A 16,439-nucleotide genomic window follows, 5' to 3' on the forward strand; every position below is an offset into this window, starting at 1 on the left:
CGCTACCACGCGGAGGGCACACGTTTGGATGCTGCTTGAAGGTGAATGTTTTTTAGCTTTTTTTTGTATTTCTTTAGCATAAACTTACGTTAAACTATTAATTTTATGATTTTAAATCAGAATAGTGTTTTCTGGATTGAAAATCTTTCACGCGCACTCTGCACGCTACGTCGGTTTTATTAACTTTTGATTTTGATAGTTTTTATCGAACTGCTGTGGCCATTTCGGTATCAATTACCAAACCAGTTTGATATAATTTATCAAACTGGTTTGGTAATTGTTACTTAATTTTTCAATGAGCCATATGACGACCGAAAAGTTTGATGAATTTCATCAGAATTCGATAGTTCTAACTAAACCTTTTTTCCGCGTACGATTACTTATCTCGACAATACTTGAGGAATTGCCAAAATCCAGTGGAATTTTATTCGGAAAGGGAATGATGGCTTTAAAATAAAACAACACATTTAAGTAAATGAAAGATCGCAGCACTTTTCCACAAGAATTTTTAATGAGCCATCATCTGGTACAACCAGATGATGGCTCAGTGAGCCGAAACGCGTTGTACGCATTAAAAATTCTTGTGGAAAAGTGCTACGATCTTTCATTTACTTAAATATGTCTAACTTCCACCAATTGAAGTCTGAATCTGTTGAACTTATTATAAAACAACACGTTGGCAAACACTTTTTCCATTATATTACCTACACCCCAGGAATTATTTAATCATCATGTTGGCTTACGTTAATGCTGGATTGTTTAGGTGTACGTTTCGACTACTAAAGACTATAGTTGATATTTACTAATCATCTAACTGAGGAAACTTGTTGCTTTTTTCCCACGCTTCGGTCTGTTGTGTATTTGAAGTATGAATTATCTATGAATTTTCGGTGAATTTAATTTCTGATTCCAATGCAAACTGTCACTGCGTCCGTTTTCTTATTTTCTTGAATATCCCTATGTTTGATTACCAAATTAAACAGAAAAACTCTTTCCGCGTTACCCATTCGCTCCATTTCGGCTTATTTTGTGACCCATGTGACGCTAGGTGAGTTATGCTTTGTCTTTGTTTGGCTGGATGACCGGATCTCAGAACCGGACATGCCATGAGCGACGAAAATGATCCAAAAGACCAGCTTACGTCGGAAGATAAAGAAGAGCTTCACTGAGGATCGTCTCTCGAACGTAATCGCGTCCTTCGCGAAGGAGGCCGCCGAAGGAATCCTAAGTGAAGACGAGATCTGAAGGAGCGACTGACGATATGGGCCTCAAAGTGCCTAAAGAATTTAATCAGATACCTCTTAGTTTAATTAAAATTACGACAAAACGAAATTAAGTTTTAAGATGATCAGTTGAAGACTGATAATATTCACAATAAACGAAAATTGTGTTGTGTTGACATGCGAGTAAATTTACAAATGTTGCCCACGAATAAAAATGTTTATTCTATATTCGTTGGCAATGGCGTATTGGTATTGTATATTTCATTATATACCTATTGGATATTTAAATTGTATAATTCACTTTTCATTGAGGGAAATTTGAATGGGGTACTCTACATATAAAATGGAAAATGTAGATAAAAAATTATATTTTTAAATGATATCACCTACTGACAAGTCCTTAAAAACTTAGTAATGAACCAAAGATGTGTTATATTTTATTTGTGTCAACATTTCGTAGTTTTTGTGTATAAAAGACATATATTATAAATTGACATTAGTATTACATAGAAAAAGGGGTGTGGATAGGAAAGAGGAATGGAGAACTATGTAAAACCAATCTTAGGATGGTTGACTAATGATGATTAAATAGAAATAGTAAAATCTTCCAAATATTTACATAAAAGGGTAATGATTAAGGTGGATTATTAGTTCAACTTGTTCTGAAGTATGGCCATAAAATATTATTTGGGGTAATTGAGCATCCCACTAGACGGACGAAGGTTTAATTTAATGATTTAATAATTTTGTTACGATAGAGTAACTGCGATAACCAACTTTAAATTTGAATAGAATAACGCCTCGTTTGTATTTATAGCTTTTAACCACAGAATTTATAACGGCATCAAACAGAAATTGAAAATTTTAACTAAAATATTTACTTAAAAATGGTTTGAAAATGGGAGGATTATAAGTTGAACCAGTCCTTAGATACCTATGCTCAATATTCTCTCATACTCAAAAATCATGTCAGCATCAACAGTGTAGATGAGATAAAGTTTTGATGACTGACTCATGAAGTAATTGATTGTCCTTTCGATTGAATTATTGTGTGAAAACGAACTTTATAACGGTTTTTGTCAAACTTTCACGTATGTTGGGAAAGCAATTCAGCATTTATCTAATTATTACACATGCGTTTTCGTCAGATTTTGTGCACAAATCGACCGCTCTAACCGCAAAATGGTATCCCTAAAAATCATTCCATTCGGTATATCTTCAATTCCAAGCCCACAAAATGGCATAAGTAAAACCTGAGCCATGTATCGCAAGTATCTTAAATTTCGTGCGTGAAATCGTACGTCAGAGCACTAGTCCACAAGGCCGTATCCTGACTAATAATTCTATTTTAGTTTTCTGAACTCAATTTTTCATTAACTTTTATTATAATTATGAATTCCAACCGAAATCCGGCGAAAGAATGCCATAAATAACAAATCTCCCTCTCCTATATACACATCATCACTGGTCAACAATCCTAGGATTGGTTTGACGCAGCTCTCCACTCAGTTCTCCTATCAGCTAATCTTTTCACTCCTACGTATTTCTTCTCTTTCACATCTTTCTTTACTTGTTCCATATATTTTGTTCGAGGTCTTCCTTTTCCATTCTTGCCTTCCACTTGTCCCTCAAGGATTGTCTTCATCAGGCCATCATGTCTCAAGATGTGGCCTATTAGGTTGTTCCGTCTTCTTATTAAGGTTTTCATGAGGCTTCTCTTCTCTCCTCCCCTTCTTAGGACTTCCTCGTAACTAACTCGGTCGATCCATTTGATTTTCATCATTATATACACATGGAGTTTAAAACCGAGAAAATGGTTTTAAAGGTAAGACACGAAAATGTTGCTTTTCATAAAATATACAGGATGAGCCATTTCTCTTGACCACCCGAAATGACTTTTTCTCCGGATCCAAATTCGAAAATGTTTCTAGCAAATGTTCATTATCCGTCAGGGGGACATTAATCAGCATGTTTGCCTTCCTTGTAGCTTTGTTATTTACAAAGATATGAACAGCGGTATGTCTTTTTTAAATGGCACCCTATAATTTTTATTCTGCAATTCATTTCCTCTCCTGAAGACTTATTCAAAAATGTAACAAAGTGGACCATTAACATAAACGCAACGTTAGGAAAATATAAGAAACTCGTCCACTTACTGGACTTAGCTGTAAACAAATAACAACCAAGTCAAAACATAACACAAAAGTCACTTTGAGCCCGGGACCACAACCGCGTCCACTTATTGGAGTTAGCAGTAAACAAATGACAACCAAGTCAAAACATAACAGAAAAGTCACGTGGACTCTCCTGTACTACAGTACTGTACAGTACAGTACATGACACATTTTTGAATTTGCATCTGGACAAAAAGTAATTTCGGGTGGTCAAGTTAAATGGGAAACCCTGTATATGATTTAAAAATAATGGAAATCGAGATCCAAAAACAAAAATTAACTAATCGGGCGAGATTATATGGCTACCTGGTCTGATTTTTCGACGCAAAGCTTTGTAACCTGGTGTTCTAACATGCGATTTCATTGACTGAATTTCAGATACGATCTTGCGGCTCTACTTTTACAAATACGATTCTCTAGACTAGAAATTCCAGATACGCCTGAATGCAATGATATTCTAAGTTACTGTTTCGCGTAATTCGTTCTCTCGGGCGTGACTTCATGGCATTGACTTAGCATAAAGATATGCAAAAAAACCTTTTGATTCCACATAAATATAATATTGTTCGACGTAGGCTACGACGTGGCACGCCGTTATCTTGTACCATGACCATATACCTGACCATAGGAGGATTACGGGGGGGAGGGGCACGGGGGCATGTACCCCCCCGCCAGACGCTTATAAAATAGACAAATATTCTTATGCGGTTATCATTACGTTCGTTTCATTATGTGTATTACGGAGTCTCAGTCACTTAATATTAATAACTTTCATATCAAATAGATAAAATATTTTCAAAGGTAATAGTCGTATTTTGTTTTTAATCTCAAATATGAGAAGGCCTTTGAGACTCTTGTTCCAATCACAGAAAAAAATCCGGGATCCGCCCCTTTACCAGACCATGTACCAGTTGATGACGTGCCACGTCGAATCCTAAGTCGAAAAGTACGAAATTCATGTGGAATTATTAAGTTTTCTAACATTACGTTAAGGCCGTTTTACACTGGGCACGGAATTGCGTAGGTTAGACCTGCAGTAACATCTAAAATGGTGTAGAATTGCGCGAAGGCATGAACGACATTAAAACAGGGGCTATTTTGCCGTCTCGCATCCACGCATTCTCGCATGTGTTCTAGCAATTCACCGCTTTACACGACGCAATTTTGATTGCGCCTTCGCACGTACGTCAGGTCGCGCAATTCCGTGTACCGTGTAAAACGGCCTTCATACTCTTTTGCGTTTAGGAGCGGTCGAAATATATATTTTCACGTGCAACGTCAAAAATTGACACTAAGGATTTGGTAAGCCTACTTAAGACTCTGAGGAGAAAAGGCATTCTTTCGGTTCGCGCGTTGGGCCGCGGGTCACAAATTTCACCGTTCGTTTTGGAAAAGGTTAAGTAGGAGAGGGCACCTCAGCCCCCACGAGAGTCATTCCGAAGGAAGAAAAGAACGGAACTTGATGTCGAGTGAGTATGTGTGTGAATCTTGCGTCGGAGTTCACGCCATTGAGAGAAATGATTGATGCAGCAAATGGCGGGCCGGAGTTCATCCCAAAAAGTTTGTGCTTAAATAACATACCGTGGCAAATTGTTGTGCCTACGATTTTTCAAAAATGGCCATTTACGACATCCACTGCCAACCTATGAATCTCTCCTCAGCATTCCCTGCGCCTACGATGCCTCAATTAAATATTTTTCGTATATTCCAGGGTGGGTACACCGCTATTTAACGGTGAACTTTCAAAAACGTTTGGTACACATTTTTTTACGATTTTCCATTTAGTACACACTTGCTATTGGAAGAACAGACTTCGAAAGTTTCACGAAAATGGCATCTACTTCTCTTCTCGCAAATGTGTAACAAGGTTCGTGGTGTATGAAGAAGTTTAATGGGGGAAATTCTTTACCAAAATTATTATACCAGTTTATTCTTATGAAGGGTTGGTCAACACAAATTATTTTCTATTTCTACATCAACATCTAAATAATACCCTGCGAGCCACCCCTAGGGTGTTTGGCAGGGGGAGACCAATCACCAACATGCAGCATGCAAGAGGACCGCCACATGCACACCGCACGGTTATAGAAATATTACGCACACAAGAAAAATATACATGCGTATTCATAAAAAAATGCTAAGGGTTAGTAATTCCTATAACAAGTACATGCAAGGTTAGAAATATGAAAAAAAACATACAATGAGTCATCCTCGCGAGTGACGCCATCAGTCATATTAATTGAGACTGCGTTACTATCCTTAATAGTACGAGGGAAGAATTGCATTTTAAATCTCTCTATTTGGCAATATAGTTCTTTTAATTTCTTCTCATGATCACGTTTACCTTAGTAAGACGGTAAACGTTTCACGTCGTCTGAGATTTACTAAGTAAATTTACCATATACTTCAACCTACGCTCCTGTAAAGAGTCCCATCCTAACTCACTCGTGTAACATAGTGGAAACGCTGAACTTTTTGTCATAACAACTCATCACAAATCTGGCCGCCCTGCGCTGTACTGGATTGATTTCAGCTATCAGTCCTACTTCATAAGGGTCCCGTACGCTAGCAGCGTATTCTAAGTGAGGCCTCACTAGAGTCAGGTAGCTTATTTCTTTCACCATTTTTGGGCATTTTACCGAGAATTCATTTTACAAATCCAAGTTAACGGTTAGCATTTCTGCATACTCCACGCATGTGTTTACTCCTGGAAAGATCCCGGGTAATGGTGACCCCTAAGTATTTTTCGAATTCGGCATTTGATAAAGGAATCCCGTTAGCGGTGTAGCTCCTTCTGGAATATATACTTTTCCCAAAAATACGTCACCATACACTTTTCAATATTTAATTCTAACTCCCAATTACTGCTTTAGTCATTTATGGCAACGAGGTCCTTTTCTAATACTAATCTATCGCTATGGTCGTAAACCTCTCTGTATACAACTACATCATCTGCGAAGAGGCGGATTTTGCTCGTGACCACGGTGGTAATGTCATTAATGCAAAGAAGGAACAAAAGAGGACTGATAACACTTCCTTGGGTTACACCTGAGGTAACTTGAAATTTATCCTAAAATTACCTGAAATAATATCCTAGCGACATTCTTATCTAAAATATAGTACTATTTCCCTGCGGCAATGTTACACAAAATATAAAAATCATAATTATTTTCCATGATATTCCTCATGACAACAAACTCCCTTAGCAACAACTGATAATAACGTTGGTTAGTGTCTGGGAGTACAGGTCTTGAAATACAAATATTAACCAACGTTTCGATATAAATATCAGGGAATTTATGCAATGGTTATGAAATAAATTCATATCAAAATTAATAATTAATTAATAAATAGAAAAACATTTCAATTCATTGCAAATAACCCTGTTGAAGGTCTATAATTATAGCAAAATGTTGGATAAAATTTGCGTTCAAATTCTTCAAGACCTATCCTCCAAGGCACTAACCAAAGATAAACATTGTGTTCAAGAGAAAGAAAAAAAACTCAATTGATAATAAATGGAATGCTCTGCGCTCGTTCTAGCAGAAATTTTCAAAAAATTATTCAATAGCTAGCGAAGTGGCTAAATAAATCAAGTTCCTGCGGCCTCCTTTACGTAGTTCTCTATTCAGGGCGTAAATGTGCAGTTGAAACATTAGGTTACAGCCGGGTTGGATCTCAGAGTAAGGATAGGGAGAGAGATTTTTGGTTTCTGCGCATGCGGACAACATTGAAAGAGCCGTGGTGGGGGTAGGTCACGTGTCATCGGGGCTTTTTGCTGGAATCTCCTATTTAAATGCATGGGATTTCTGTACGAGGTATGCTATTTTGCAGTGAATTCGGCATAAATATTTTTATGAAGAAGATTCTAGTGCCCTCACGTTGAAGAAGAGATATTGTTCTTATCACGGAAGAATCTTTGGGCCGATACATCGCCTATTTTGTGCATTAATTAGCTTCAATATACCGGTAAGATGGTTATGTATTGCTGCGCTTGGAATTGTACGGAATCGTACGTGAAAGGAGGAAAAATTACTTTCCACTCGTAAGTATTTCTTTTTTATGTGTACCATGTGTTTTATTTCTATCCGCTTGAAGTACTCTGCTACAAATATGTTAAAGTATAGTGTTTAGCTACGTTGGTGATGAGATAACGTGGTTAACAATGTAAATGTGTGCTTCTGTCCATATCCTTGGTTGCTGATTTTTAAATCGATTCCACCACTGTTAAAAATCACATACTTTTTAATTGGTAAATATAATTAATGGCGCGTGTTAAAAATGCGTACTCGCTGAACGATGAAATGCGGTAAGTTCTTTCTGTCTAAGAAAATCTTCACGTTGTCGGGAAATCAAATTGTGTGATTGCTTATTTTTTATATGCTTCTATTAGTGCTGGGTATTGAAGGATGCTCAAGACATTTGCTATGAAGCTGCATTATTATATTGTTCCTGTGACTTTCTTCTGAGTGCTTATTTTTGATAAGCTTCTATTAGTGCTGAGTATTGGGGGATGCTCAAGACATTTGCTATGAAGCTGCATTATTATATTGTTCCTATGACTTTCTTCTGAGTGCTTATTTTTGATAAGCTTCTATTAGTGCTGAGTATTGGGGGATGCTCAAGACATTTGCTATGAAGCTGCATTATTATATTGTTCCTGTGACTTTCTTCTGAGTGCTTATTTTTGATATGCTTCTATTAGTGCTGAGTATTGGGGGATGCTCAAGACATTTGCTTATTTTTGATATGCTTCTATTAGTGCTGGGTATTGAAGGATGCTCAAGACATTTGCTATGAAGCTGCATTATTATATTGTTCCTGTGACTTTCTTCTGAGTGCTTATTTTTAATATGCTTCTATTAGTGCTGGGTATTGAAGGATGCTCAAGACATTTGCTATGAAGCTGCTTTATTATATTGTTCCTGTGACTTTCTTTTGAGTGCTTATTTTTGATATGCTTCTATTAGTGCTGAGTATTGGGGGATGCTCAAGACATTTGCTTATTTTTGATATGCTTCTATTAGTGCTGGGTATTGAAGGATGCTCAAGACATTTGCTATGAAGCTGCATTATTATATTGTTCCTGTGACTTTCTTCTGAGTGCTTATTTTTAATATGCTTCTATTAGTGCTGGGTATTGAAGGATGCTCAAGACATTTGCTATGAAGCTGCATTATTATATTGTTCCTGTGACTTTCTTTTGAGTGCTTATTTTTGATATGCTTCTATTAGTGCTGGGTATTAGTGAATACTCATGACATTTGCTTTGAAGATTCAGGGATTTATAAGTGCTTGTGAAAGTTATTTTGAGTTCTCTCAGATGCTCTTTCGCTTCTTTTTTTCCTGAGTGTTGGGGATGCTTATGATTTTTGCTTTGAATTTTCATGATTGTGCTAATTGTTTTGAGTGCTCATAGACACTTTTTAATATCCAACCTGAAGTGCCTGCTCCTTTCTCTTCAAGTTTCTTTTAGCGCTGAGTATTGGGGCATGCTCATGGTGTTTGCTTTGAAGCTTCATGCTTTTATTTGTGTATATTAATCTTTTTTGAGTGCTCATAGATGCTCTTTTGCTTCTTTTTTTTCTTAGTATTGGGGAAGCTCATGGCATTTGCTTTGAAGCTGCATTATTATATTGTTCCTGTGACTTTCTTCTGAGTGCTTAATTTTGATATGCTTCTATTAGTGCTGGGTATTGAAGGATGCTCAAGACAGAAGAAGCTCTATCGATTTGTGCTCATGCTCTTGTTTTTGAGTGCTAACAGACAATTATACATTTGTATGTCCTTCCTGAAGCACCTTCTATTTTCAAAATGCTTCATTTAGTGCTGATTGTTTGGGGCATCCTCATCTGCTTATGCCTACGTTTTTAAGTGTTAATAGACATCCTCTCTCTTTAATATTCACGTTAAAGTGCCCATTCATATTTATACACCCTTCTTTTAGTGATGAGCATTTGAGGTAACTCATGACATTGGATTGGAAGCTTCCTTATTATGTCTTGCTTCTGGATTTGTTTTCAAGTACTAATGGACATTGTCTCTCATAAATATCCATTCTTTATTGCTTTTTTCTATTTTTAATGTGCTACTTTTACTGCTGATCATGGGAGGTTGCTCATGACATTTTCTTTGAAGCTGCCGGAATTATTTTATGCTTGTTACTTTTTTATAGTGCTGAAAGACATTCTTTTAATGTCCATTCTGTATTCCTGCTTCTATTTTCAACATTCTTTTTTTGTGCGGAGTATTGGGGATACTCATGACATTTGCTGACGCTGATGGATTAATTAGTGCTTTTGACCTTGTTTTCGAGTACTGAAAGACACTTTTATGTATCCATCCTGGAGTGCCTGCTTATATTTTCAACATGCTTATTTTTGTGCTGAGCATAGGGGGATAGCCAAGACATTTGCTTTGAAGAGACTTGATTATTTTGTGCTTATGCCCTTCTTTTTGACTGCTGAGAGAGACACTTAAAGATCCATCCTCAAGTCCCTTCTTCTATTTTGAATATGCTTAATTTAGTTCTGATTATTGTGGATGAAAAATCCATCCAGAAGTTCATCTTCTATTTTTACCATGCTTCTTGTAGTGCTGAGTAGTTGGGGTGCTCATTACTTTGGCTTTAACGCTGCCTTATTATATCTTGCTAGTGGATTTTTTTCGAGTGCTGATAGAAATTTTCTCTTAAATATCCATCCTGAAGTGCTTGTTTATATGTTTAATATACTTCTTTAACTGCTGAGTATTGGGGGATGCTCATGACATTTGCTTTGAAGCTGCATAATTCTATTGACCTTGTGACTTAATTTTGAGTGCTTATTTTAAATATGCTTCTGTACCATGGTGCTGAGCACTGGGGGATGCTCATGAAATTTGCTTTGAAGCTGCATTATTATATTGTTCTTGTGCCTTTGTTTTTGAGTGCTTATTTTTAATATGCTTCTTTTAGTGCTGACTATTAGAGGATTATCATGACAATTGCTTGAAGCTGCTTGTTTAATTTGTGTTTAGCCCTAGTTCTTGAGTGCAAAGAGACACTTTTTTAATGATCCATTCTTAAGGGCCTGCTTCTATTTTAAATATGCTTTATGAGGGCCTGTGAATATTGTTTTGAAATCTCATAGACACACTTATGCTTCTTTCAGTGCTGGTTATTGGTTGATGCTCATGATATTTGCTTTGAAGATTCAGGGATTTATAAGTGCTTGTGAAAGTTATTTTGAGTTCTCTCAGATGCTCTTTCGCTTCTTTTTTTCCTGAGTGTTGGGGATGCTTATGATTTTTGCTTTGATTTTATAAGTGTGTTTAAATATTGTTTTGAATGCTCATAGAAACAGTTACATATCCAACCTGAAGTGCCTACTTCCATTTTTCTTTCACTTCTTTTGTGCTGACAGGCTTTTGGGATGATCATAACACTTGATTTTAAAGTGCCTTTTAGTATTGTTATTGAGCTTAATGTTTTCAGTCCTCATGTATTCAATCCCTTTCCTTATATTGCAGTATTCCGGTGAGGATTATTTCTGTGGACAATGACTGGTAACGGATTTTATTTGGTGTTTTTATTGTTTTATGATTATATATCAAGTATCATTTTTTGTTAACCTTACTTTTCCTATTTTCATTGAACCTTTTTTGGTACATATATTATTCTTCTGCAATATCTTCCCTACAAGGTATATTATCGCAGACAATTATTTATTCGCTTACTGCATAATTTCTTTCAAATATCAGTATATTGTCTCGACTTACTTAGTACTCACCAGTTATGTTTTTCCTCGCTATGACTCATCATTTTAATTTCCATGCTGTTATTGTTTTACAGTCTCGTTCTGTGACAATTCGATTTCATTATATTCTAACGACCTAACCCAGTCAACACACATGAGTCCTATGTGAAGTCTTAAAGAGCTCATACAAATTTGTATGAGTCTTATGACACGGTCTCAAATGCCTCATGAGGAGGTCTTTATGAGGTCTTATGCAATCATACAAGAGTCATGAAGGATGTCACGTAAGACTCCTAAAGACCTCCTGCATGAGGTCCCGTAAGACTCCTATAAGACCGTAGCTGCGAAGGGGGCGCCATCTGTTGATTGATGGTAGAACTACGATCTATCATCGCTTAATTATACCGAAAGATGGCGCTAAAATCGATTCATAATACGCCGGGTTGCCTATATAACCCCCGGGAGACCACAGTACCGTCTCTTAATTATATAGTAATTCCGTTGTTCTAAAACTTACTGACCATGAATATTACTGGAAAAAAGCAGTGAAAGAAACCAATCTTCTTTGTTATTAAAAAGGAAATAGAGTAGCTACACATTCAAACACACTAGGGAGAGGTATAAAAATACCAAAACATTAACCTACTCAATAGAAATAACCATTTAGAGAAAAGTTTCCAGTTAAAAAAGTAGACAGCCATCAACCAATCTCCCAAGGTTTTGGTTCCTTGGCAAATAGTATCAATTACCTAGATGTTAAGCTGGCAGAGGCTGGATTAACAAATGCATTCCTCATCCTGTTAATAAATCACCTGAAATTATAAAACGAACTGACAATAAAGGCAACTAAACCACTAATGGAAGGAAGCATGGGAAGTCATAAGTAGACATATAATTCACTTTACAGGCATGAACAATTTTTTATTGGACACGAAATGGGAACAATATCAACAACTAAACAGCAGGAACATTTTTTTTTCGGCATACTTCAAACGGTCTCCTGCATGCTGCAGCCACTGCTTGGCTACTCTCTCCAAGCTGGCAATGTTGCTTGAACAATGGGACTCCATTACAGCAGCTGGAAAATATATTCATCATAAGGGTGATAGAAAATAACTATAAGGCTGAGGAAATGATTAAGTAGACTTCATAAGCCACCTAAATACCATTCAGGAGGAAAACTTATTCATACCAATCAATGTATCTGCAAACTTAGTAGTTCTTAAAGACATGGTATCTTGGGAGCACCCTCCTTTCTTGCTCCCATGCTGTGGACCAGTCCACGTCAGTTGATATGCTAACTCATTAGTCAGGAGGGTCGACAACACCCTCCTCAGGTGGGCATCTCCACTTGCTCCTCCAATGAGTTTTACTTTCAGCTTCTGCGAAGTGCAAGAAAGATCTCAATTAGAATGTTTTGGATCATCATACCCAGTTCCTAAGGAATTCATAATGCTTATTATTTCAGGAAAATGTTTAAAATTCATAATGCTTATTTCAGGAAAATGTTTAAAATTCATGGCTCATTACTACAATGAAAACCTTGCATAGAAACAATATATTTCACATCTTAAGAAATATGAATCAATTGAAGATATGGCTCACCAACTGTTTCCGGGCTTGCTCATCACTCAGTAGTTTTCCCTCAAAAGTTGTAATTTCTCTGACTGACTTTAATGGAAAAGTTGGCAGAGCATCTAATGTGCTCGACATTTGGGCACCAGAATAACTCTCTAATCCTTCATTTTGAAGGAATGCCAGCACAAAGTCAAGCTTATTACTTAGCGTCTCATTCTTCCTTTCCATATTATCTAATCTGGCATGCAAATTTGCAAATTCTCTTTTCATTAGAGCTGCAATGTTATATTCTGAAATATAGTATGCAATGCAGGGATTAAACTGATTGATAAAGACATATTAAAACCAAGATTTGAAGTAAAAATACCTCCTCCAACGTCATCTGTCTCTATAGGAGAAGGCAGAGGTCCTTCTTGATTGTCACCACCAAGACCTGAAAACAAAAATAGCAATTCAATGCCAAATATAACCTCTTTCTGCAAATCACCTTCTGAATGACAAATTACATAATCCATTATCATCCATCATTAATATATTTCCTACCATTCGTTTCCACATTAATTTTGACCGAACTTGGTCCACTTTTAGATGCACAATTTTCATGAACTTCTGGAAGGCAAAGGTAAGGCATCATTATTGGGACTATTTAAATTCCTTCAACACAAACTTTGTCCATACATTATTGAGAAAACCAACCATTTTCAATGATGCCCGACTTCATAGTATTTGATGATTTTTTAATGCTTCCACTGCACTGAGGCCTTTGAATGCCTTTAGTGTGTTCTCCACGAGACAATCCCACAGGTGGAGGGGGCAACTTATCTAAAAGATCATCACCTAGAATATCAATTTCAACCTGCAGGAGGAATAGCAAATTCAAAGGGATAGAGTATGTTTTAAAGGCCAGATATTTAAATGTCACAATAAAATTATATTATTCATATCCCAGGCAGATAAACATTAATGTTAGCATTAAATACACATTTAAAATGTACAGTCCTGTTCAAAAAAATCTTAACACCTCGGGGCCGAAAAATTCTAATGTAATCTTATGCTAAAATTTCAGGCTGATATTGTGATAGCCGGCAGCCACTATTTTCCACCGTAGAATTATGTTTGGTATGTTTGATAAAAAGAGTCATGGTCAATAACCATAATTTCTATTTATATGTCGATAAACAGATTCAACACATAATTTCCCTTCATGACTGTCGTACCGTGTCATATTTTTGTTTATCAATTGTGCTAATGGTTTCTACATATTATTATATTATTCTAGTTCCTCAAAATAGATTAAACTGGAATTTTCATCATGGTACACCCTTACGCACATGTAGAGCAAGATCAGGGTGAATATAATAAACAATTCATGAACACATCTCACCCGCCGCAATTAATTATATTTAATAAGGGTGTTTGTGCGATAAAGCCCAGTCTGGGAGAATTTTCTCCCAGACGACCCTATCGCTCATTTGCCGATATTAGTATTGTATGAACGTTACTCACCTCGATTTTCAGCACGATGTACACTTTCTGCGAACCAGACGAGGTGCAAGATGCACACGAGGGTCCGATAAAACAAGCCGATCCCAGGAAAAACGGGTCGAAACAAAGCCGGATCAGTAGAGCGGTCCAAAGAAGGTATGGTGATAATATTTTTTTAGGAATCCAAAGGAAGAGCAAAGAAGGATGATCCAAAACATGTCCCGATTCCGTGAAGGGTTCAACAGCAGGGCGAGAAAAAAATTAGTCACGTAAATATATTTCATTGCGAACTCATTATTATAAATTGTGCAAAAGGAATGCATACGAACCAAAGTGACCTCGGAAATTCAAGACGATGTCCGGGCACGCACGCGTCCTACGACGACACTCAAGTCCACCAAATGTCAAAACAGACCCAGAAAAATCGGGCAAGTAAAACGATGCAATAGTCCGATTCAGGCAGGGTGAAAATCAAAGAAAGTCCGAAGGAGGCAGGGTCAAAATAGATTCACTGAGCGGAATGTCCAAAGCGGTGCGAGGGTCGAAAACGGGAGAGAGAGGTCCAAATTACGCGCGAAGTCAATAAAGGTTCCGTTAGGGTAGTTCAATCAGGTGCGGAGGTCAAAACAGGAGAGCAAAGTCCAAACGAAGCAGAGGTCAAATAATACAAGAAGCCGAGTCGCAAAACAAACACACCGAATCACAAGGAAACCCACGCGCCCACGCCAACTAACAACTGAATGTGTCGTTTCTGTGGTCTACCACAAGGGGGCCGATTGTGTAACTATGGTGTAACTTTCCGTTCGTATTTTCGCAATACCGCCATTTTAAATTTATTCCGCGCGGAATTACGAAGTTACAGGGGAAATAAGAATACAGGAGAAATATACCCACACCGTTGGAATGGTGGAGAATTAAGAAAAAAATGTACTTTATAATCCATTGGTCCAATCTTTGGTCTATAAATGTCTCCTCAATTTAGTATATCTCAAAGACATTATACGTCCTCTATTTTTTTTAATGTCTTACGTTCAGAGGCAAGTTCACCCTCATTATTTGGGAAATGCACTCGTACATTAACTTGTACGTGTAAATATCCGTGTAACCAGACCTTTAGACCTACTACTAGTCGAGTCGAACAAGAGTCACACAGCATGAGCCGTGAAGACCTCTTTAAGACCTCCTAGAGTCGAGTCTAAAAGAGGTCTCACGTACGACCTCTTATATGACCTCATCACGACTCCTGTGTTGACTGGGAAGTCATGGATTTTTAGTGTTGTTAATTTGTGACGGTAGCTTTCAAAGTTGTTTTATTTGTCATCATAGCTTAAAATTATCATAGTCATTTTGCCTTTTTTGAGTTTAACTTCTGAGGACATTAACATGACTTGCCTAATAATAAATTATGCCGTCAAGATTAGAATCATACAGTTTATTGCATTTTTACCTTAGTTGCTTATGTTAGGTCCTTCATGTAGTTGCTTACATACCTATTTGGTTTGATATTAATAATTTTCATAAACATGCCATGAATCATAATGGCTTTAAACAATAAAACATTCAGCATCATACTCTATAACTCTTTTAACATAATCTTTATATGATTATCCATGATGAACTTCTTTTAATATTTCAATTTATTTGCTTTCAGGGCTGCAGTCAATGAAGTTATGAAGTTGAAATTCTACTTCAGTGAATGAATTACTTTGGAGCTTCTGTGGCTGTCACAAATGTTCATAGCTTGCTTAATGTTTTATATTCTGATGATTGGTTGTTATTTAATAAATGATTTAATGAGTTTTAATTTGTGTTCTCTTTCAAAATAATGCCTCCCTTAATTAACTTAACAAGGTTTTTGTGCATGGTTAATTGCACTTTCCCTGCAATGTTTCCTTAGTTATTTGATTTCTGAATTCATCTAAATCAGTCTGCTTGACCTTTTTCCTATTAATTTTTACTGATGCAAAAATTATTTCCTCTCTCTTTAATGTAATTAATTTGTCATTAATAATTTTTATTAAAAAATTTCTGGTCCTTAAACGGCTGAATACCTTGAGTTGAGTGTAGCATTTTTCGGATTAGGGTTAATCTTGTGTCAAATGTTAAATACCTTTTATTTCATTTCAACCTTACATCTTTAAAACTATACCAGCTTCTTAAGACCGTGATGATATTTTCGAAGTTCCTTAAATTGCAATTATAAATATCTCTGAGTGGATGAGTTGTCCAATCGTACGTCGACT

The 16,439-nt window shown here is 36.7% G+C and overlaps 1 protein-coding gene and 1 long non-coding RNA gene across 2 annotated transcripts; one reads left to right on the forward strand and one right to left on the reverse strand.

Moving 5' to 3' along the window:
- Positions 1-7,448: 7,448 nt before the first annotated feature.
- On the forward strand, positions 7,449-16,000 carry LOC124161521. Its single transcript, XR_006865371.1, has 2 exons — positions 7,449-10,942; positions 15,848-16,000. It is a non-coding gene; the product is annotated as an uncharacterized LOC124161521 (long non-coding RNA).
- LOC124161520 lies at positions 12,034-15,454 on the reverse strand. The gene is made up of 8 exons (XM_046537873.1): positions 14,535-15,454; positions 14,218-14,244; positions 13,408-13,548; positions 13,255-13,320; positions 13,079-13,144; positions 12,739-13,001; positions 12,326-12,515; positions 12,034-12,211 (listed from the first exon to the last, which is right to left on the reverse strand). The coding sequence occupies exons 3-8, from the start codon at positions 13,430-13,432 to the stop codon at positions 12,081-12,083; spliced, it is 741 nt and encodes a 246-aa protein (XP_046393829.1). The 5' UTR covers positions 13,433-13,548; positions 14,218-14,244; positions 14,535-15,454; the 3' UTR covers positions 12,034-12,080.
- Positions 16,001-16,439: the final 439 nt, after the last annotated feature.

This window comes from Ischnura elegans, chromosome 6 (assembly GCF_921293095.1).
Source record: "Ischnura elegans chromosome 6, ioIscEleg1.1, whole genome shotgun sequence".
Classification (NCBI taxonomy): Eukaryota; Metazoa; Arthropoda; class Insecta; order Odonata; family Coenagrionidae; genus Ischnura; species Ischnura elegans.